The sequence below is a fragment of the Loxodonta africana genome, chromosome 4, assembly GCF_030014295.1.
Source record: "Loxodonta africana isolate mLoxAfr1 chromosome 4, mLoxAfr1.hap2, whole genome shotgun sequence".
Taxonomy (NCBI): domain Eukaryota; kingdom Metazoa; phylum Chordata; class Mammalia; order Proboscidea; family Elephantidae; genus Loxodonta; species Loxodonta africana.
In genome coordinates, this window is record NC_087345.1 from 156,823,459 (window position 1) to 156,848,528 (window position 25,070).

The following is a 25,070-nucleotide window of genomic DNA, read 5'->3' on the forward strand; positions in this document are numbered from 1 at the left end:
CTCCACCAGACTGAGTCCAGCACAACTAGACGGTGCCCAACTACCACCACCAACTGCTCTGACAGGGATCACAATAGAAGGTCCCAGATAGAGCTGGAGAAAAATGTAGAACAAAATTCAAACTCACAAAAAAGGACCAGACTTGCTGGTCTGACAGAGACTGAGAAATCCCGAGTTTATGGCCCCAGACACCCTTATATCTCAGTACTGAAATCACTCCTGAGGCTCACCCTTCAGCCCAAGATTAGACAGGCCCATAAAACAAACAATAATACTTGTAACTCAACTGTGTATACAAGACGAAATGGGTACACTAGTCCAGGGGCAAGAATGAGAAAGCAGGAGGAGACAGGAAAGCTGGAGGAACAGAAAAGGGGAGCCCAAGGTCAAGAAGGGGAGAGTGTTGACATGTCGTGGGGTTGGCAACCAATGTAACAAAACAATATGTGTATTAATTGTTTAATGAGGAGCTAATTTGCTCTGTAAACCTTCATCTAAAGCACAATTAAAAAAAAAAGAGTCTTTAATTTAGTAAGGGAAAGTTAGAAAAAATAAATAAACGTATGTATACACATATCTACCACTAGCCTGTCAGTTTGTTGTACTGTGGTGACTCGCATGTTGCTATGACAGTAGAAACTATGCCACAGGTATTTCAAATACCAGCAGGGTCAACCATGGTGGACAGGATTCAGCAGAGCTTCCAGACTGAGACAGATTAGGAAGAAAGGCCTGGGGATCTACTTTCAAAAATTAGCCAAAGAAAACCTTATGGATCACAACAGAACATTGTTTGACTTGTTTACTTTGGACACATCATCAGGAGGAATCAATTGCTAGAGGAGGACGTCATGTTCAGTGAAGTAGAGGGCCAAAGATAGTGTGAAAGACCTTTGGTGAGATGGATTGGTACAACCACCACAGTGATGAACTCAGACATGCTGGTGAAAGTGAGGATGACACAGGACCAGCCAGCGTTTTGTTCTGTTGTACATAAGATCACCATGAGTCATAATTGACTCAATGAGAGCTAACAACAACAACGTATATATATAGTATGTGCCGAGTGCAGAAGAATAAGCTAAAAGGACATGCTTACTGTCTTCCGAGAGCCTGGACTGTGAAGATTTAGGGAAGTTGAGAAAAAAAACATGGCTTGGTGAAGGTGGATTAGAAAGGAGGGAAACATGTTTAGAAGCTCTTCCAGTAATCCATCAAAAAGACGATAGTGGTTCAAACAAAGGCGGTGACTAGAAGAAGAAAAGATGAATTATAGAGCTATTAAAGTGGTGGAATTTACTGGATTTAGAAACCAGATGGATATGGTTGAGGTGAGAGTCTTAGATGAAACCTAAGGTTTTTTACATAGGCAGTTGGGTAGATGGTAGTGTCAAAGAAAATAGAAAGAAGATGGACATTTAAATTCTGTCTGAAGACTAAATGTGGTGACCCATGAACATTGCTGAGTGCCAAGCTTGGTGCGTAGTAATTATAGAATAAAAGAACCAAGATCAAACCCATTGCCATCCAGTCGATTCCCGCTTACAGCAACCCTATAGGACAGAGAAGAACTGCCCCATAGGGTTTCCAAGGAGTGGCTGGTGGATTCGAACGGCAACTTTTTGGTTAGCAGCCAAGCTCTTAACCACTATGCAACCACAGCTCCAATTATAGAATAAGGTTAGTTATTTTAATCTCAGGCTAAACCGGTTTGCTTAATCATCACAAAACCCTCTGTGAAGTGCTATTTATATTTAATATGTGGCATTCTTAAGCAGACCCAGGATCAAATTGCACAACTTTCCATCCATGTGGCTCTAGACAAGTTTCTTAACTTTTCTTGGCCTTGCTTTCCTCATGCACCATCAAACCAGCAGCGTTTTAGGGAGAATGCTATTGCTCTTGTTAGTTGCTGCCAAGTAGGTCTCACCTCATGGTGATGCCAGGTATACAGAGTAGAATTGTTCTATAGGGTTTTCAAGGCTGTGGCCTTTTGGGAGCAGACCTTCAGTCCTTTCTTCCAAGGCGTCTCTGGGTAGGTTCAACCCACTAACCTTTTGGCTAGCAGTTGAGCACTGAACTGTACGTAAAATGCTTTGAGCAGCTCCTGACACATAGTAAGAGCTTAGTAAGTGGTACTAGTGCCTATTGCCACGAGTCAGTGCCGACTCATGGTGACCCCATGTGTGCCAGAATAGAGCTGTGTCCATAGGTAGGGTTTTCAATGGCTGATTTTTTGAAAGTGGATCTCCAGAATTTTCTTCCAAGGCACCTCTGGGTGGACTTGAACCTCCAACTTTTTGGTCAGCAGCCAAGCACCCAGGGACTTCTAGTAAATGGTAGCTTGAACAAAAGACATCTCTATTGGTTCCTGATCTCCAAGTGAGGGCAGGAGATTCTTTCTCATTTATCCTTGCATCTCCCATAGGCCCTACCTGCCTAGCACGGGGTCTTCCACTTACTAGATGCTCAATAAATATTTTCTAAATCTATGAAAATGGCTTTTATTTCACCTTTTTGTTTTTTTGCTAATTTGCCAAAGGCTATTAACCCTCCTTAGAAAAGGATTTTTTATGGTTATATCCTTATATGGTTTACCCTTACTATTTCTTTTTTTTTTTTTTTTTGCTTAATACTTCTCCTTTCACTTAACGAATAAATCCTGACCCATGCATTATAAATCCTAACACTTTCCTATGGAACTCTCCTTGATAACCTCCAAACCCCACTCCCAGCCACACGTAGGAAAGTCCTTCACTAGGGTCTTGATCCCTGTGCTGCTTCCCTGTGGTAAGAATTACCCAAGCCGCTAAACCTTTTCCAGGATTGTTGTTGGTCTCCAAGACTTCCACCAGAGTCTAGAACAGTCAGTTAATAACTTGGTGAAACAGCTTGAATTTAATCAAAGTGAACCATAGCCACCGAAAAGGCATGTAATTTGAGCTGAAATATTTGCATAAAAACAGTATCAAATCTCAGACGGAACTGGCAATTAGCGACTCTGTGAAAATAAGAATCTGAAATAGCTCTTGAGCTCATAAATGTTTGCTTGTCTGTGTCTTCTCGTTTGGGGGATTCAATACCTACATTATTTTTACAAGTGGCATTAGTAAAGGCATCTGATTGCTTTACTCTGCTAACGTTCATCTTTTCCTATAACATTTTACTGATTAAAAAAGTAATACATAAACATAAAAGCTGGAAAATACATTAAATTATAATGAAGAAAAATATTATCTATCTTCCCTCTTACTACCCAAAGACAAACATAACATTTTAGTATTTCTAGTTAAGTTCTGCATGTATGTTGATACATACCAAACCCCATCCCCCCCCCAAAAAAAAAACCCACTGCTGTCGAGTCGATTCTGACTCATAGCGACCCTATAGGACAAAGTAGAACTGCCCCACAGATACATATACTCACCATAAATTTGTTTTCATACTTCGGCTCCAGTTTTGCAGTTTGCTTTTCACATGTTCTAATAAGAACATTTTCCTATATCATTAAATACTCTTTGAAAGCATCATTTGAATGGCTGCATAATATCCCATCATATATGTAAGCAGTTCCGTATTATAAGACATTTTGGTCGCTGTTCTAAATGAAATCTTTGAACATAAATATTCTTTTACACATGACTAAATATTTCCTTAGGACACATTCCCAACAGTAAAATAACATTTTTCAGACCCTGGATACGTATTGCTAAACTGCTTTGCAGAAGAGTTGGACAAAATTGCCCTCTGCCAGCCTGGTTTGTGTATGGGAAGTCTCTCAGACCACCATGCTCACTGCGATCTGGTTTATATTTTACAAGCCAGCCAATGAACTGGCCTCATTCATTTTAACTGCCTCCCAAATGATGCTTTCTATTGGGCCCTCTCAAGGTGACTACTTCTGAGGTGGTCATTTAAAATGGAAAACTTTTTATACAGCTAGCTGGTTATACTAAAGTTGGTATGTTTACTTTTCTTGAAGTGTAAAGCTAGATTTTTATTTATGAAAAACAACAAGTGGTGATTTGATGTTTCCTGTGTGAGCAGGGTAAGTTAAGTTCCTTAGTTATTTTGGTATTTGGAATTTGGGCAGTCTTCTATTATGTTGTATCCTCAGGAAATTATAAAAAAATAAATACATCATGCTTTATGTGTAGTTTGTAGGTGTGAGAATTTTGGTACTCAACACCTGCTGTCTTCATTCATCAATGTTATTGTTGTTAGGTGCTGTTGAGTCGGCTTCAACTCGTAGCAACCCTGTGTACAACAGAGTGAAACGCTGCCCCGTCCTGTGTCATCCTCACAGTAGTTGCTATGTTGGAGTCTTTGTTGCAGCCACTGTGTCACTTTATCACTATTTCATTTATCACTAAGAAGGCATAATTTAAACTAGACTATCACATTTGTTTATATAGAAAACAAAAATAATTATTTGTAGGATATTCTAATTTAATGGGATTTGGGGAATAGTTCTACATATTATGTGCCAATCCACTTGTGAACTTTAGGAAAAGGAAAAATTTTGAACTTAACCACAATTTCTATAAAAAATCTTTATTCATTTTGGAACAAAAATTTTGGCTTTTTTATACATTCTTAAATTAAGGTATAAACTGATTACTTTCCTTCTCTCTGTTCAGTTCAGTTTAAGTTCACAGATGCACCCCAAATGCATAATTATAGGGGATAAAAGAGAGACCCTCCCCACACGGAGCACATAGGCTCATGGAGTGAAATCTCCAAATAGATCAGCTCAGTGTAGTGTGGTATGTACTAGGATTTTGTTACATGTACATTCATTTTGAGCCCTCACAGTTAACAAGCCACTTAGATAAACCACATCTATGCACTAATGAACTGACCAATCAAAAATTTGTTCCCATTCAAGCATTCCTTAATATTTGTTTCTGTTCCTGCCAGACATCCCAACCTCTTTTAATTTCTAAATTCGATTTCAAAATTACTCTAAATATCAAAAATGTGTAATATAATGAAAACTTTTTTAAAAATGCAATTAATTCATCATGAAGTAATGAAAGTGATGTTGAAGAAATGCTAAAATACACACAAAGCCAAATGGGAATGTGGCAAACTTAGACCCCATCACCACTGAAGTCGAGATATCGACATGGATAATATCAGAATAAGCCCTTCAAAAGAGAATAAGTTGCATATCAACTGATTGAAAGAGAACCTTGGTTAAAGAAAAAAAAAGTCTTCCAAAATTTTTTTGCAAAAATAAACTTTTTCATCACTACAGTGGAAAAGTCAGGTAAAGAATGCTCTAGCATTCTGTCACATAACTTTGCCATAACATTATACCTCTTGCTCCCTTCTTCCCACCCACCTGCCAGTTTGTCATACTGTGGTGGCCTTCACATTGCTTTGATGCTGGAAGCTATGCCACAGGATCACCCATAGTGGACAGTTTTCACCAGAGCTTCGAGACCAAGACAGATGAGGAAGAAAGTCCTGACAATCTACTTCCAAAAATTAGCCAACGAAAATCCTATGTATAATGATCATGAAGCTAGCACAAAACCGGGCAATGTTTCATTCTGTTATACACAAAGTCACCATGAGTCAGGCTGAACTTGATGGCAACAACAAGTCCCTCCCAAAAAATATACCCAACACCGAATTCATTCTCCATTCAGAGAATTGGGACATATTTGTAATCATGACTTATTTTTGTAATATTTATTTTTCTAATTTAAAGTATGAATCAAGAGTTTAAAAAAATGACTTCTTACTCAGTTTTGGTCTCTGTATATTTGACTATCTGTTGCTTTTTAAGAAACCACCCCAAAACTTACTGGCTTCAAACAACAACCATTTTTCTTATTGTCATAATTCTGTGGGTTGGCCAGGCTCAGCTGGGTTGGCTGTAGCTGGACCTGCAAACGTCTGGGGTCTTGGATGGACAAGAGTGTCCACGATGGCTCACTTGCTTGCCTGGCCCCTTTTCAAGGTGGCTGCAAAACTGAGTTCCATGGGGACAGTGGGATGGCTGGGCTTCTCTCTCTCCACGTAGTCTCAGGGCCTCTCCTTTACCACAAGGCTTCTCCACATGGTCTTTCCAAAAGCAGAAGCTGCCAGTGCTCCCAAAGGTTTGGATGCCGCCATATTCTTTTGGTTAAAGTGAGTCACAAGATGCCCTGGCTAAGCACTTGGCTGCTAACCGAAAGGTCGATGGTTTGAACCAACTCAGTGGCTCCATGGGAGAAAAGACCTGGCGGTCTGCTCCTGTAAAGATTACAGCCTAAGGAACTCTATGGGGCAGTTCTACTTTGTCATGTAGGGTGACTATGAGTTGCAATCCATTCATGGCACACAACAACAACAACAAAGTGAGTCACAGGGCCAGCTCAGGTTGAGTGTGGAAGGGGCTGCACTAGAATGTGAATATTGGAAGGCATGGTTCTTTGAAGGCCATCTTTGGAGATGCGCTAACACACTGTATTAAGCACATTCCTTTAAAAAGGCATTTTCCAGAACCAGTTATCCATGGATAACGAGGACCTCCTGTAGCTGTAACCACTTTGGTGGGTCATATCCAAAAGCCTAATGAGTTGTGATGTCAATCGCGGCAGTCAATCTACTTTTAACAATCACAAGCCTCAAGTGAAGGAATTCATTTATAAGCAAATTAGAGCCTCAATTTGATTTATAAACTTCAGCCCCCTATGGTTAAAGATTTGTTAAAGAACAAGGTTAGGTTCATTTGTCTAAGGATACTCAGCAACTACTTGGAAAACAATTCAAAGTTTGGAACACAATGATAATTCTGAACATTGCGTAGTGCTTTATCATTTAAGCAGTGCTTTTAGATATCGTATTTGCTTTTCATTTCAAATTTAATGTAGTATATCAGGCACATTTTATTCCAGTTTTCAAGTGAGGAAGCTACCTCATAACTTTTTAAATTTTCCAGTCACACAGCTAAGAAACATCAGAGCCAGGACTCCAAGTCCAGGATCTTTTCAAACCACTCGTTCCTCCTAGAGTTCTCTTTTAAGTTCAGAAAGAGTAAACAAAAAAACGGTTGCCGTGGAGTCGACTCTGACATGATGACCCCACGGGTGTCAGAATGAAGCTGTGCTCCATAGGGATTTCAGTAGCTAATTTTTCAGAACCAAGTTGCCAGGCCTTTCTTCTGAGGTATCTCTACATGGACTCAAACCTCCAACCTTTTGGTTAGCAGCTGAGTGTTAACCGTTTGCATCACCCAGGGACTCCTTTAAACTTAAAAGGACCTGAAATTTATTCCCTCCCTTCCTTCCTTCGCTCCCCCCACTTTTTTTTCATTTTCTCTCTTCTTGCTCTCTCTCATGTGTGCCTGCATAGGTATGTAAAATATACCTTTTAAAAACTGTTCTTAAAGTGCAGCCTTCTTTGATAGCAAATGATCTACAGAATGTCTGTAAGGGTAGGTCTTAAAGGGTATCTTAGAAGCATAGTGTCGTCTGGAAGTCATCTCATCCAACCCTTTTATTTCACAGATGGGAAGCAGGCTCAGAGTGGTTAAGTTACTTGACCAAAGTCACACAGCTTTTTAGAGGAACAACCAAGAGCCCTTGACCCTGAACCCACGGCTCTTCCAACTAGACTAAGCCACCTCAAGAAATCTAGCCTTCCCAATGAAATTGTGTGAGGAATATTGATATTTTATACATTTAAAGCATTAATTTTGGTTTGCCAGGATTTAAAAATAGCACAAATTTTAAGCTCTTTAATGACCAAATACAGTAAGGACCAGCTATACATTTTGCTCAAAATATTACTGTTTCCGGGAGACAACCTATTCCGAGGAATCCATGCAGCAGAAAATTCCCTCTATTAAAAGCTGAGAACTAGCTACAATGTGGGAAGTTCTTTATGAAGAAAAAGAGGTTACAACTGGCACAGTAACTTGGTGTATGTTTTCACTCTCAGACTAGTATGTTCCATAGCAAAATCAAAAATGTTCGTCAAACATTCTCGCAGCACTGAGTTTTGGAACCTTCTTCTGGAAAGGAGAAGGGCTGAGATGAGATCTCAGTTTTTCAAATTTAGAAACATAAAGGTCAGTTTTGCAAGCAGTGTTTTGACATCAATATTGCACTTGTCCCTCTGAACTCTAGGGTGTCACTATAGTAAGCAGTAACATTGCATTTTTAACTGAGTAGAGATACTGTTTACTTTTTTTCTTTCCTTCCTTCCTCCCTCCCTTCCTTCTTCCCGCCCTCCCTCCCTCTTTTCCTTCCTTCCTTCCTACCTTCCTTTCTTCCTTCCCTCTTCCTTCCCTTCCTTACTCACTTGCTTCCTTTTTTCCCACCTTCCTTCCTACTTCTCTTCCTTCTCTTCCTTTCTACCTTCCTTCCTTCTTTCTGTCTTCCTTCCTCCCTCTGCCCCTCCCACTCCTCCTTCAGTCCTTCCCATTTTAACAAGAAAATGTTTTCAGTATGTTAACTAAACAGATATCAAATTTAAGAAGCCAGTAGTACTAGTTACTAAGGTCCACAGAGTGTGTGACTTGAAGGGCCAATGAGTCAGTGAAGTCACCAGCCTGGTCCCTTCGGTCAAGCAGCCCAACGGTTGCCTGAAGGAAGTGATGAGCCGCTGGCCTCAAGGAGCTCTGAATGGAGAAGGCCTGTGCTGATCCAGAAGAGGGGCTGTCCTCCAGGCAGACAGTATGTGGAAGCCTTTTTTCTACAAGTGTCACTTCCTGAGTACATCTCTGCCGTACTCCTCATACTTGTTTTTTGAATTTGGACATGTTCTCAGGTTGTCTCTCCTACTTTCTTCATCTAGTGGAGGATGAAGAACAAATGTTAAAGCTTGGGAACGCAACCCACCTTTTTTCCCTGAATACAAGACACAAGCTGCATGTTTGCATCTCTGAGAGGTTTTGTTTTATTTATGTCACAGTGTGAAGAACTTGCTGGGTCCCATTATTGCTCTGTGTACTGAAGTGGTTGGATTTCTTTCTCTTTAGTCAGGCATGCTCACTGATTTTTTGACAGTGTTTAATATTAAAGGTTGAAAATCTACATGCAGTAGAACCATTGAACCATAAATACCTGTGAAGTAGAAATGTGGTGACTGCGTACCAGGAGGGACTCCTTGTGGTACTTGATGCCCAGTGCCCAGATCAATGCCGTTTGAGAGAAGACATGTAGCAGGGTTGAACCTGTACATGACGGAAATATTTAAACAAGCTTTAAAAAATATTATGCAGTTTTGAAAATATCTTGTCACAAATCAAATGTCAGCTTTAAATGCAGTGTTTATAAAGTGCTGCCACACTGTGTGATGTGTCCCATAAAGAATAGAAAGCTGACACATTCAGACGAGACTGCACTGTTTTCTGGAGGAGTCCATTTACTTGGGAATACTGTTATAGTACCAACAAGTCCAGTTAGCACGTTCCATCTGCTCTGCCTCTTACTGCTTCTGCTTCCTCACCATCTCCACTGGTGTCATCTCAGATCAACCCACCACCGGACTTTTCTGGATTACAGCAATACCCTGCCAGTCTGTTTTGCAGGCACACTGGCCCTGCTCTAGTCCATTCTCCCCATGGCTGCCAGGCTCCTCAGTTCATATCTTCCCCAGTAGAAAGCCTTCAAATGCCTTCCCATTTTTTAGTGGCTAAGATTTGATCTGGGGGACAAAACAATTGTAAGTGATATGGAACAAGGGGTTTATTATGAGGATTAGACCTTATAACAGTTGTCAGAGAAGCTGGGGAAGTGAATTGAAAACCACTTCACCAAAAATCAATTTGTCAAATGACCATTACATTTCAGATCATAAGACAAGTACTTGACATCAGGTCTGGGACCAGGTGCTACAACAGGGAGGTCGGTATGCTATGTTTGAAGGAAACCCCATTCATTCCATCTAAAATATTGAGGATTCCAAAAGTTCTACCCCCTGAAATGTGAAATATGACCGAAAAGGATATTCAAGGTAGATAGGCAGAGAAAACGTTAAGTATAATGACCAGGATGAAATAGCTGTGAAAAACCTCAGTGAAACTAAAACTACCCTCACTCTACCCACCTCACTCAATTTTTTAATAATTAGACAATTTGTTCTTTCTAATTGGAAAATTGGCTTCCAGCAAACTGATTTTCTGTTCATTAGATTATTTTTGTTTTGTTTTTAACCAGCACATTCAAAATAGTCCCTCCCCTTGTCCCAGACACACTCTGTTGTACTATTTTTATTTTCTTCATAGCATTTACCTCTGTTTGAAGTTATCTTATCAACCGTATTTTATTTAATTGTTTATTGTCCTTTTCCCCACCATAGAAAAGAGATTTCAGCAGGGCCTATATCCTGTCCCTCTTCTCATTATTGTATCCCCAGTGCACAGTAGATATTAAATAAATGCATGCTTGAGCAAATGAATGAATGAAGCTGAAAAATATAATTGCTCATCATAGAATTACATGAAGATTTACTTACCAGTACAGACCTTTTTTTATAGACCTTTTTAGATCTTAGAGATGGCAATAAGATATAACTGATGACATTGCTACTAGAGTATGATTTTTATTAATAGAAAACTTTTCTTGGCAAAGAGAGGACTATCTTTTCTTAAATTATAACACTGACATATTGTATTATAACATTAACATTTGCAAGCTTTTACATATATTCATGGACTTCGTCTAGGCAAAACTCTGAGGAAGTAGATGTTATCCCATTTTACAAATTTACAAGTGAATTCAGAAAGTTGGAATTCATTAATATTCTTTCAAGACTTCATTCTATGAGATGGGGCATTTTCAGAATGCCCATCCAATATGCCAGAATATTGACTGAAATTGTCAACCAGGAGATTCCATCTACTCTATTCATTTGGCTTTTTTTTTTAACTGAATATAAAAAATGCATTTACTTCTGAACAGTGTGAAGTCAATCATAAGCTTAATTGAAATGAACAACCTTTATGTATTTTATCAAGCAGTTATTATGATTTTTTTTTCCCAAAGACAAACCCTATTTATTGTCCCTGGTCTCTGACTTAGTGCTGCAGTACTGTTCTCTGATTCTCTTCCTCTTCTCTTTCCTTTTTTTTTTTTTTTTTCCTGTAAGTCACATGCTCTTCTTTGATTCTATACTCATTGAAATTAGAAGTGCTGTTTCCTTTGACCAAGCCGTAATAGTAATCGCAGAGTGTCCTGTCTCTGACTACTCAAAGCTCACATTTGAAGTAAGGCAAATCTTTTGTCAAAGTGTTTATAGCCCCAGATACCCCTTTCCCCACTAGCTTCTGTGCAGGTACGTGTATTGCTGAAGCTTCCAATGGATGCTCCGCAGAGTGCCTACAGCCTGCCTGTTGTTGGAGACCACTTCTTTCTGCACGGTCATATGCTGCAGCTCTCATTCCTGTGAGCAGCTGGTAGGTTTGAATGGCCGATCTTTTGGTTAGCGGCTGAGTGCTCAACAACTGTGCCACCAGGGTTCCTCCTAACTGCATAGAACCATGAATTCTAGATACATACACAATCTCGTGAGCAGACATAGTCCAGCTTAGAGTAGTGTTTGGCTACAGCTTGTTCTTTAGTCTTTTCTCAACCTCCAAGTGTAGGTTATGTTGTGTGTTACCATAGGAAGCACCAACTAATTCAGCCAGAGAGCATTAGGGAAATTTCCCAGAAGAGGTGACATTTCTTAAGTGATTTTTTTCACAAACATTCATAATTTATAAGCTTGAAACTTACCAATGTTGTTCTTTCAAACATACATTAATTAAATATGCAGTTTTTATTTACCTAGTAAAAGTAATAGTGTTTTAACAATTTATATAAGTTTCTGTCACCCTGTGATTCTCTGGGAAACTGGTGGCATAGTGCCAAAAGGTCAGCAGTTCCAATCCACCTGGTGCTCCTTGGAAACTCTATGGGGCAGTTCTACTCTGTCCTATAGGGTCGCTGTGAGTTGGAATCAACTTGACGGCAGTGGGTTTTTTTGGGTGACTCTCTGGAACACATCTGTAAGGCCATCAGCCAGAATGAAGGATACAGCAAAGTAACCCCTATGAAAGATTGAACCTCTTACTAATGGTACGTGATTTCATCAGCTGAAGAAACTAGCTACATATCCCCTCCACTTAGGAACAAGGAATAAAACATTAGACTGTGAGTTCGTAGACATCATCAATGAGAAATATCACCCTGTATAGTGACTGGCAGCTCTGTAGTGATCCTCTGAACAGATGCCATCTGCTTTCATCTTGTCCACCTTGTGAATTGTTTAGATGTTGCCAACTTGACTTGCAGAAGAGCACTATCAAGTCCAAAGCAATGGCATACTAGCCACAAGTCCTAAAGTTCTCTGTCAAAGAAGTCTAAATCCATCATTCATGAATTGTGGGCCACTATGTCTCAGACTCCTAAGTTTGAGATAATTGTGGTGGCTTGGTGTAAATTGGCCTATGACTCAGTGGTCCCCTTTCTCTGACCTCTGACTTTGTTCTCACCTTGCCTGTCATGGATTGAATTATGTCCCCCCCAAAATCTGTGTATCAACTTGGTTAGGCCAAGTATGGTTGTCCTCCAATTTGTGATTTTACTTTTACGTTAAGAGGATTAGAGTGGGATTGTAACACTACCCTTATTCAGGTTACCTCTCTCATCTAAGGTAAAGGGAGTTTCCCTGGGGTGTGGGCTGCACAGCCTTTTATCTCTCAAGAGATAAAAGGAGAGGGAACCAAGCAGAGAGTTGGGGACCTCATACCACCAAGAAAGCAGCACCAGAAGCAGAGCGCATCCTTTGGACATGGGGTCCCTGTGCCTGAGAAGCTCCTCAACCAGAGGAAGATTGAGGACAAGGACCTTCCTCCAGAGCCAACAGAGAGAGAAAGCCTTCCCCTGGAGCCGACACCCTGAATTTGGATTTGTAACCTACTCAGACTGTGAGAAAATAAATTTCTCTTTGTTATACAGAGCCATCTACTTGCATTATTTCTGTTGTAGCAGCACTAGATGACTAAGACATTGCCTTATGTGTACACTATACCCACCTAGACCCCTGTCCCTTGCCCATTGCTGCCCCAGATCATCTCATCTAATCAACCATTTCCTCTGACAAGAAATATCCTAGGTAATATATAATCTTTCCTGGGATTAGCATAGCAAAACTACTACTTGTTGAATTGTACTATGTCCCAAACACTTTTTAAGGTATTTTTACCTATGATGTCTAAGGTAATTTAATTCTTACAAACCTATGGATTCTCATTTACAGATGAGAAAACTGATGCACAGAAAGTTAGAGGCCTTCAAAGGGCTTCTGGGAAAAATAACAAATCCAGAACATCTTTTGAAGAAGCAATTTGGAAGCCTTGTAAGACACTCTTTTATTCAGTTCCTAGCAGTATTTTTCCCTGTCGTCTGAGCTTGTCCAGCTGGGCTCTACATGAACGCTGTTTCCAGCAATAGTTTTGCTCTTGGCCAACAGGCGTTTGTCTTCTCCACCTTCTTCGGTGCCTTTTTCTTGACAAGCACATCTCTTCATGGAGGAAATACATTTTCAAAAGAAATTGCTAAAATTGGAGTTCTTGCTGACACTAACAGAAACTTGGGGAATACTTTGTATTACAAATGAAAGTAAATAAAGGATAAAAAGAGTGGTATTTACTCTTTTTAGAGACAACAGAGTTAAGCCTCAATAAATCATAGTTACTCCCCAGACTTATTGGACCAGTAGAGACTAGATGAACCCCCGAGATTATTGCCCTGGAATACCTTTTAAACTTGGAATTCAAACCACTCCCAGAGGTCACCTTTCAGCCAAATGACAAATTGGCTCATAAAATAAATAATATCACCCATGACTACTAGTCCCTCAAAATCACCTAAATGAAACCAAAGAGTAAACGTTTTCCCTAGACCAAAGATGAAAAGATAAGTGAGATCAGGGAAGCAAAATTAAGGGAAACAGAACAACCAGAATGGAAATAACGAGCTGTCATGTTGTGAAAAATATATCCAATGTCACTGAACAAATATGTATAGAAATTGTTAAATGAGAACCTAACTTGCTGTGTAAACGTTCACCAAAAACGCAACAAAATTATTTTTTTTAACCATAGCTGCTTTCATTATGACTGAGAATTTTTGCTTTTAAGTATTTTTAAATGTGTTTCTGGCTGAGTGCCCATCGTTGTTGTCAGTAGCCACGGAGTTGGCTCCAATTCGTGGTGACCTTACGTATAACAGAACAAACCATTGCCTAGCTCTGTGCCAGCTTCCGGACTGTGGGTATGTCTCAGTCCATTGTTGTGGCTTTGTGTCAGTCCCATCTGACTGAGGGTTTCCTTCATTTTCTCTGACCATTTACTTTATCGGACATGATGTCCTTTTCTAGCAATTGGTCTTTCCTGATGATGTGTCCAAAGTAAGTTAGTTAAACTCTCTCTGTCTTTTCTTCTAAGGAGCTTTCTGGTTGTATTTTTTTGTAAGACTGATGTGTTAGTTCTTCTGGCAGTCCACAGTATATTCAATATTTTTCACCAACATGTGCCCTACTCAAAATAAAACATCTAGCGTGGTAAGGTGTTTTTTTTTTTTTTTCTTTATTTAAACCCAGGTGTGCTCCCTTCAGTTGTTCGATGGAGCAAAATCTGTAAAATTGTCAATGCCAAGGATCTTGTCTTATGCTCCTTTATATCTCTGACTTGTGGCACACGGTAGGGCTTCAACACAATTTTGTCCACTTCAATAGTGAACGAATAGTGGAATGATTAGCAACCTCAGTATATTTAATTTAGCTGAAAAATGGCAAGTAAAATACCTCTGATATGTGGTGAGTTTTGATATAAATTATCTATTATAGTTTTTTTTTTTAAGTGAAAATTATTATTGTATTATCCAGGAAAGCAGAGCTATGACTAATGAAATAAAATTGAGTGAAAGAAAAATGTGAACTGAATATCAAGATACATTTCCAGTGGGTGAGGTTGGGATTAAATCCGGCAGAGGAGCCCCAGTGGAAGCGGAGGGGGCGATGCTAACAGCACACGTGTCACTTAGAGCACAGAGAGCTTCAACAATTTACAAGGGACAGACTCTGACTTTGGCAGGATGATAAGTGAGATCATATCTCTAATGCCATTGATTCTCTTCCCTGCACAGGTATATGTTCACAGCCTCACGCTCCCCATGGATAGGATTTATGTGTGTGCTCTATTTTCTCACTATAGTTTTCTTTTTTCCAGAAAACACTTGCTTTAGAGGACCCCCTAGTGCCACTCAGAAATGTCCTCCTTAAGTGGCAAAGTGCAGACTGTGCTGGGCCTTGTGGAGCCAAGCAATCTAGGTCGCACCCTGACCCATGAACACTTGACAATGACCTTTGACTGCTGTTACTACCCTCCTCCTCCATGCCACGAAGCTACGTCTAAGGAAACTATTATGATGAAAAATCTATTTTGGATTCAGCAAAATCCTTATTCCCACAAAGAGAACCTTCAGCTGAATCAGGAGACAGAAGCCATAAAGGAAGAATTGTTGTATTTTAAGGCCAAGGGTGGAGGGGCTTTGGTGGAGAACACGACCTCTGGAATTAGCCGAAACGTGCAAACGTTGAAGTGGTTAGCTGAGGAGACCAGTGTCCACATCATCTCTGGAGCTGGGTTTTATGTGGATGCAACACACTCTTCAGAGACTAGAGCAATGTCAATAGAGCAGGTAAAAAAAAAAAAAAACCCTAAATTCCTTCAGAAATTTATGTATAAATTCATCTCTGGGTTGTACAAACAGTTAATGTGCTTGGCTCGTAGCCAGAAGATCAACAGCTCAAGTCCACACAGACGCAGGTGCCTCAGAAGAATAGCCTGGTGATCTACTTCCGAAATATCAGCCATTGAAAATCCTAGGGATCACAGTTCTACTCTGACACATGTGGGCTCTCTAGGAGTCATGGTTGACTTGAGAGCAACTGTTTTCATTTGTTTGTTTTTTGGTGTATAAATTCAGAATAGCTTGAATTTCAGACCCTGAATTATCCCTAGACTTCATCCATATTTGTAAGTGTCATTGGCTCAGAGGTAGCTGGGCATGCTACATAAATTTGCTAGGTAGCAAAGATATCTGCCAATTGGGACCCAAATCGATAATTTTTTTTTTTTTTAGAGTGTCAAGGAACAAGATCTCAATGCGGCAGCCACTGAAAAGCTCAACATAATGTTTAGATTTGTATATATTGCGTCAGAGCTCCGGCGTGGTGCTGCTGTCTGTTTATAAACCTCAGTTTTCCTTTACATCCTTCAATTCTGTAACCTCAGTTTTTTTCTCTGGATTTTGTAATAACCAGCAATATAAATTCACTGTAGGGTGAAGCCTGGCAGGCATAGACTTGGCACGTTTGTGAATATGTTTCCTTCTCCTTTTACAAATCAGGAGGGGTGGAAGGAACCCCATTCCCCTGTTTTTGTCACAATATGAAATGAAACACGAATGGGCAGAAGAAAGTAAATCTTGTAGAGACAAAAAGAATAAGCCCCAATGCTTGTTTGCACTTGTGTGTGCTCTCTTTCTGTACACACGTGTCTAATTATATGTTTATACATATATGTATGTATATACACGTGTATTCCTTGTACATATATATATATTCCAGTTTATATTACTTATATGTATGTATATACATATGTATGTTCCTTTATGTATATATGTATATTCCAGTCTATATTAAATTGTATATGTATATTCCAGTGCCTATATGTTAGGCATAGAAGATCAGCTGCAGTCTTTGCATTAGAACCAAAAAACCAAACCCAGTGCAGTCGAGTCGATTCCAACTCATAGAGACCCTATAGAACAGAGTAGAACTGCCGTGTAAAGCTTCCAAGGAGCACCTGGTGGATTCGAACTGCCGACCCTTTGGTTAGCAGCCGTATCACTTTAACCACTATGCCACCAGTGTTTCCTAGACTGACTTTGCATAGGCTCCATTAAATAATTTGAAATACTTTGAATTTCAAAATTGTATCTATTTTTTTTCTATTCAGGAGGATTTTACTTTTTTATATATGTTATTTGAAAACTATCCCAATGTTAGGGATTACACATTCTTCTGACCACTCTTAGCAGTAAATATACATATGAGCCAAAAAGTGTAATATTAATATTGTGTGCTATGAATTTTCTACGCTATATTGGAAAAAAAAATTTTTTTTATATTGGGTAAAGGACTGAATAAGTAAGACAGAATTAAAGAATTCCTTGATACAGTTGACATAGACATAAGGACAGTCTTAATATGTTTTAAATGCTCCCCAGGTTACATCTTAAGTTTTCTTCTCAACATGAATGATACTTTGTTGTTGTTGTTGTTGGGAATATGCACAGCAAAATATGTACCAATTTAACTGTTTCTACGTGTACAATTGACATGTGGAAAAAAGAATGTAATGATTATATTCTTCAAGGTGCCCATCCGTTCTCACCCTCCTTTTCTTAGTTGTTCCTCTTCCATTAGCATACTCACTGCCCCTTAAGATTCCTATCCAGACTTTCTCATTGCTGTTGTCACTTTGATCCCATGTAAATTGTTCTTAAAAGAGCATAATGCTTAAGGCAGACATTTTGTATTAGTTAAGCTAAACTGTTGTTTGGTTAAAGAAGGCTTCAGGGAATATTTTTGGTTTAAGTTTTAAAAATTATCTCAGTACAATAGTCTCCATGGTTCATCCAGCCTGAATGGCTCCAGAAAGTCTGGATTCCATGAGAATTTGAAATTCTTTTCTGGATTTTCTCCTTTTGATCAATATTCTTCTATAGAATCTTTGATCAAAATGTTTGGTTATGTTATCCAGGCACTCAATTTGTTGTTTCTTATTCCTTAGGTTATTTTTATTTTTTCCTACAGCTTCCTAAGCCATGAATTTCTCTTTAAACAGTCAATCTTAAAGAATTTTTTATTTAGAATTCCTTGTTGAATTTGAAATTTGGCTAGCACAATGCCTTTTCCACTGACCAATATAATTGAATAAATGTTGAATATATTTTTTTAAATGAATGACTAAATTTATAAATTCATTCACATGCTGTAGTGGGTTTAAGTTGATAAATTCCACTGTCTGAAAATATTTTTATTCTTATTATTCCTTAGCTTACTGATGTCCTTATTAATGAAATCCTACATGGAGCTGATGGAACCAATATCAAGTGTGGTGTTATTGGGGAAATTGGTTGCTCCTGGCCTTTGACTGCGAGTGAAAGAAAAGTTCTTCAGGCAACAGCTCAGGCCCAGGCTCAGCTTGGCTGTCCTGTTATTATTCATCCTGGAAGAAATCCAAGTGCACCATTTCAGATTATCCGAGTATTGCAAGAAGCAGGTGCAGACATTTCTAAAACAGTTATGTCACACCTTGATAGGTAAGCCAAACTGCCTTACAAATTAGTGTCGATTATCAAATCCACCCGCAGGCAAGTCAGAAGAAAGTCCTGGCAATCTGCTTCCGAAAGGTCACAGCCATGAAAACACAATAGTGCAGTTCTACTCTGCATACGTGAGTCAGAATTGACTTGACAGCAACTGGTTGTTCTTATTTGTTGTCAATTCCAACTCTTGGCAGCAACTGGTTACCAGATGATAGGGTGGATGAACAAATAAACAAAATCATCAGCAATCAGATCAGTAAAATGCTGGTCACCCAGAAAGAGCCACTAACTACCTGGAAGACAGTATTTATAAGGTGTTACAACTGATATAAAAGTCATTGCTGTCATTTACTTGCCTTTACTCTGTGTCAGATAGTATCCTAGATATTTTGCATAAGACATTTAATTTCTCATAACCCTTCATAGTAAGTGTCACTTCTACTTTACTTCTTTATCTCAGGGTGTGATATCACAGTAACTGCCAATTCTCGTAGTTGTTATTGTTGTTAGGTGTCAACTCATAGTGACCCTATGTACAACAGAACAAAACATTGCCCAATCTTGCACCATCCTCACAATCATTGTTATACCTGAGCCCATCGTTGTAGCCACTGTGTCAATCCATCTTGTTGAGGATCTTCCTCTTTTTTACTGATTCTCTACTTTACCATTTATGGTGTCCTTTTCCAGGAACTGATCCCTTCTGATAACATGTCCAAAGTATGTGAGATATAGTCTTGCCATCCTTGCTTCTAAGGAGCATTCTGGCTGTACTTTTTCCAAGACAGATTTGTTCATTCTTTTGGCAGTCCATGGTGTTCAATATTCACCAACACCATAATTCAAAGGCGTCAATTCTTCTTTGGTCTCCCTTATTCATTGTCCAGCTTTCACATGCATATGAGGCAATTGAAAACACCATGGATTGAGTCAGGCGCACCTTAGTCTTCAAGGTGACATCTTAGCTCTTTAACACTTTAAAGAAGTCTTTTGCAGCAGATTTGCCCAACACAATGCATCATTTGATTCCTTGACTGCTGCTTCCATGGGCGTTGACTGTGGAGCCAAGTAAAATGAAATCCTTTACAACTTCGATCTTTTCTCCATTTTTCATGGTGTTGCTTATTGGTCAAGTTATGAGGATTTTTGTTTTCTTTATGTTGATATATAATCCATACTGAAGGCTGTAGTCTGATCTTCTTCAGTAAGTGCTTCAAGCCCTCTTCACTTTCAGCAAGCACAGTTATATCATCTGCATATTTAAGGTTGTTAATGAGTCTTCCTCCAATCCTGATGCCCTGTTCTTGCAGTTAGACTGATAAATTTTTCTGCAAATATACAGGAAAGGGAAAGTGAAGAGTTTCATCCTGAGAAGCAAACCACAAATACAAATGTCCATGTTCTGCCACTTGTTGTGACTTATGGTTTAAATCATCTGAATTTTAGAAAATGTAATGTTAAAAAATAGTAGCAATATGTATAGCATTTTCTTGGTGGTATTGTATATAAGTTACCTATGTGTACTGTAGCAAATTACAACAACATGGGTAGCTTAAAACAACAGACATTTTTTCCCTCACATTTGTGGAGACCAGAATTCCAAATTTAAGGTATTGGCAGGGTCATGCTCCTCCAAAGGCTCTTGGGGAAAATCTTGCCTCGCCTCTTCCAATTTCTGGTGACTCTAGGCATTCTTCGGCCTGTGGGTGCATAACTCCAATCTCTGCCCCGTCTTCTCCCCTGTGTCTCTGTGTCTGTTTCCCATTCTCTTCTTTTATAAGGATTTGTCATTAGATTTAGGGCCCATTCTAATCCTGGATGATTTCATTTCAAAATCCTTAATCTAATTGCATCTGCAAAGACCCTTTTTCCAAATAAGGTCACATTCACAGGTTCTAGGCTTTAGAATACACATATCTTTTCACAGGCCACCATTCAACCTGCTACATATTGTATTAGATGTATAAACCAAAAAAAAAAAAAAAAATCAAACCCATTGCTATTGACTCAATTCCAACTCATAGTAACCCTATAGGACAGAGTAGAACTGCTCCATACAGTTAGTTTCCAAGGAGCACCTGGTGGATTTGAACTGCTGACCTTTTAGTTAGCAGCCGTAGCTCTTAACCACTATGCCACCAGGGTTGCCATTAGATGTTTAGGGGCTAGAAAAACAATCGACTATATAAACTGACATTGGTTGCTGTGAATTTTATGAATAAGCCTAATAATGTCGCTTACATTAGTCATTAGCCTTTAGTTAATGTATTAAGGAATTAACACAGTACAAAATGAGGAGTCCTGGTGGCATACCTGTTAAGAGCTTGGCTGCTAACCAAAAGGTTGGCAGTTTGAATTCACCAGCCATCCTTGGAAACCATATGGCGCAGTTCTACACTGTCCTAAAGGGTTGCTATGAGTCGGGATCAACTTGACAGCAGGGGGGTTGGTTTTTTTTGGTTTAATGAGACTGTATTAGGAGCCCTGGTGGCTCAGTGGCTAAAAGCTTGACTGCCAACCAAAATGTCAACAGTTCAAATCTACCAGCAGCTCCTTGGAAACCCTATGGGGCAGTTCTTCTCTGTCCTGTTGGGTAACTATGAGTCAGAATTGACTCAACAGCAATGAATTTAGTATTATATTACATTTACTTCTATCTTGCATATTGGAGTAAAGCCATATTAACAGACTGATAAATCCTGATCAGCAGACCTAACATTCTGTTATTTAATAAACTAATAATCCTACCAGATGTATTGGGAAAGTACTTCTATTTAATAGAAATATTGTAAAGTCCTGAGGTACAGAAAAAATAAAAAAGTTATACTTGTGACAGAACAGAGAAGCCAGCATTAATGGAAAAAGTGAGGAACAGCAAGGTAAAGGCAATTATTCTGAAAACTGGGTTGCTATCAAGATCAACACTTGGACTTTCTTCAGAATTCTTCTGATTATACTGGTAAATTAAGGAGTGCTTCTAGATATTTGTCACAGAGGAGGTGCATTATAGTGGGAAGGCTGAAATCTTTGGACCCAGAAAGACCTGAGTTTATATCTTAGCTCTGCCATTTGGTGTGAGATCTTGGGTAGCTTCATTTGAATTGAAAATAAAGATATAGTGATATTATCTTGTGTGGTATAGAATACATGTAGTATCTTTAAATCAGTAAGAATGATTTGTTTTTAATACTTTTTAAATATTGTGAAGTATATCATACATAGAGTTAGACAATACATATTCTCAAATCTTATAAATATTCCTCAGGTTCTTAAAGAGATTGTGTTCTCCTAGCCAGAGAAGACAAGAAAAAGAAATAAAAGGTATCCAGATTAGAAAAGAAGAAGTAAAAATATCTTTTTTCATAGATGATATGATCCTACGTATAGAAAATAACAAAGTGTGCACAAGAAAACTCCTAGAGCTAAGAGAGGAATTTAGCAAAGTTGCAGGGTACAAGGTCAACAAACAAAGCTGGGGTTCTATATACCAGCAATGAGAAATTGGAAAGGGAAATTTGGGAAATAATTCAATTTACAATAGCATCTAAGAGAATAAAATACCTACAAATAAATCTAAGCAGAAACATGAAGGACTTATATAATGTAAACTATGAAACACTGCTGAAAGAGATTAAAGAAGACTTAAATAAATGGAAAACTGCTTCATATTCATGTATTGAAAGACTTAATATTGTTAAGATGTCAGTACTACCCAAAGTGAACTATAGATTCAACCTAATCCTGATCAAAATGCTGAGAACTTCTTTACAGAAAATGAAAAACCAATTTTTAACTTTATATGGAATGGCAAGAGGCCCCAAATAGCTAAAACAATGTTGAAAGAGAGGAACAAAGTAGGAGGACTCACAATTCCTGATTTTAAAACTCACTGTATACACAGAGTCACTACACCAAAAAGAACTGGTCGACCTTCAACCATTTCAGGAGGTAACACATGATCAGGAACCAATGGTACTGAAGGAAGAGGTCCAAGCTGCACTGAAGGCATTGGCAAAAAATAAGGATCCAGGAATTGACAGAATACCAATTGAGATGTTTCAACAAATGGATGCAGTGCTGGAGGTGCTCACTCATCTATGCCAAGAAATTTGGAAGAAAGCTACCCAGCCAATTGACTGGAAGAGATCCATATTTGTGCCTATTCCAAAGAAAGGTGATCTAACCAAATGTGGAAATTATTGAACTATATCATTAATATCACATGCAAGCAAAATTTTGCTGCGGAGTATTCAAAAGTGGTTGCACCGGTACATTGACAGGGAACTGCTGGAAATTCAAGCCAGACTCAGAAGAGGACATGGAACAAGGGATATCATTGCTGATGTCGAATGGATACTGGCTAATAGCAGAGAATATCTGAAAGATGTTTACTTGTGGTTTATTGAATATGCAAAGGCATTTGACTGTGTGGATCATAACAAATTATGATTAACATTGTGAAGAGTAGGAATTACAGAGCACTTCATTATCCTCATGAGGAACCTGTACATATATCAAGAAGCAGTCTTTAGAACAGAACAAGGGGATACTGTGTGGTTTAGAGTCAGGAAGGGTGTGCATCAGGGTTGTATCCTTTCACCATACTTATTCAATCTACATGCTAAGCAAATAATCCGAGAAGCTGAATTATATGAAGAAGAATGGGGCATCAAGATTGAAGGAAGATTCATTAAAAACCTGTGATATGCAGATAACACAACCTTGCTAGTTGAAAGTGAAAGAACTCGAAGCACTTACTGATGAAGATCAAAGACTACAGCCTTCAATATGGATTACACCTCAACACAGAGAAAACAAAAATCCTCACAACTGGACCAATAAGTAACATCGTGAAAAATGGAGAAAAGTTTGAAGTTGTCAAGCAAAGATTTCATTTTACTTGGCTCCCCAATCAACGCCCATGGAAGCAGCAGTCAAGAAATCAAATGATGCATTGCATTGGGCAAATCTGCTGCAATAGACCTTTTCGAAGTGTTAAAAAGCAAAGATGTCACCTTAAAGTCCAAGGTGTGCCTCACTCAAGCCATGGTGTTTTCAGTCACCTCATAGGCATGCAAAAGCTGGACAATGAATAAGGAAGACTGAAGAAGAATTAATGCCTTTGAATTGTGGTGTTGGCAAAGGATATTGAATATGCCGTGAACTGCCAAAATAATGAACAAATCTATTTTGGAACAAGTATAGCCAGAATGCTCCTTAGAAGCAAGGATGACATGACTCCATCTCACATACTTTGGATGTTTTATCAGAAGGGACCAGTCCCTGGAGAAGGACATCATGCTTGGTAAAGCAGAGGGTCAGCAAAAAAGAGATGGATTGACACAGTGGTCACAAAAATGGGCTCAAGCATAACAATGATTGTGAGGATGGCACAGGACTGGGCAGTGTTCACTCTGTTATACATTTGGTTCCTATGAGTCGGCACCAACTCGACGGCACCTAACAACAATGTAGCTATGGTAATCAAAACAGCCTAGTACTAGTATAATAATAAATACATAGACCAATAACAATAGACACATAGACCAATGGAATAGAATTGAGAGTGCAGAAATAAACCCACACATCTGTGGTCAACTGATTTTTGACAAGGATACTAAGTCCATTCCCTGGGGAAAGAAGACTCTGTTCAATAAATCGTGCTAGAATCTGGGATTTTAAAGGCCTGTGAGAGGCCATCTAGGATACTCCAATGGTATCATCCCTTCAGGATCAAGGGAGAATGAAGAAAACTAAAGATACAAGGGAAAGATTAGTCCAAAGAACTAATGGACCACAACTACCATGGCCTCCACAAGATTGAGTCCAGTACAATTATATGGTGCCTGGCTACCACCACTGACTGCCCTGAGAGGGATCACAATAGAAGGTCCTGGACACAGCTGGAGAAAAATGTAGAACAAAATTCTAACTCACAAAGACCAGATTTATTGGCCTGACGGAGACTGGAGAAATCCCAAGGCCTTCAAACACCCTTTAAGCTCAGTAATGAAGTCACGCCTGAGGTTCACCCTTCAGCCAAAGATTAGACAGGCCTATAAAAGAAAATGAGACAAAAGGGGCATACCAGCCGAGGGGCAAGGACTAGGAGGCAGGAGGGGACAGGAAAGCTGGTAACAAGGAACCCAAGGTTGAGAAGGCAGAGTGTTGACACGTCATAGGGTTGTTAGCCAATGTCATAAAACAGTATGTGTACTGTTCAATGAGAAGCTAGTTTCTTCTGTAAACCTTCATCTACAGTACAATAATAATAATAAAATAAATGGTGCTGGAAAGTTGGATTTCCACATGCAGAAAAATGAAACAGAGTCCATGCCTCATACTATACATAAAAACAAATTCAAAATGTATTAAGGACCTAAATGTGCAAACTAAAATCATAAAATTCTCTAAAGAACAAGCAGGGCAATGCTGTCAGGTCTAGCTTTCAACAACGGATTATCTAATGTAATAACAGAAGCACAAATAGCAAAAGACAAAGTAAATAAATGGGACCTCGTAAAAATTTTAAAAACTTCTGTTCATCAAAATACTTTACCAAAAAGAAAGGAAAGACAAGCTACCAACTGGGAGTGTATCTTCGAAACCATATATCTGACAAGAATCGAATAACAAAAACATATAAAATTTTGACAACTTAACAAAAAGACAAACAACCTAATCACA

At 38.9% G+C, this 25,070-nt stretch overlaps 1 protein-coding gene across 2 annotated transcripts in view; it reads left to right on the forward strand.

Moving 5' to 3' along the window:
- PTER (phosphotriesterase related) overlaps positions 1 to 25,070 on the forward strand; it is an 80,255-nt gene that overhangs the window by 22,695 nt on the left and 32,490 nt on the right. The window contains exons 2-3 of one of the 2 annotated variants that reach the window (XM_064284889.1): positions 15,215 to 15,686; positions 18,112 to 18,377. In XM_064284889.1, coding sequence (XP_064140959.1) covers positions 15,255 to 15,686; positions 18,112 to 18,377 — 698 coding nt within the window. In that variant the 5' untranslated portion in view covers positions 15,215 to 15,254. Of the gene's footprint in view, positions 1 to 14,752; positions 15,687 to 18,111; positions 18,378 to 25,070 lie in introns of those variants that run through there. The other variant, XM_003410567.4, reaches the window with a different exon arrangement.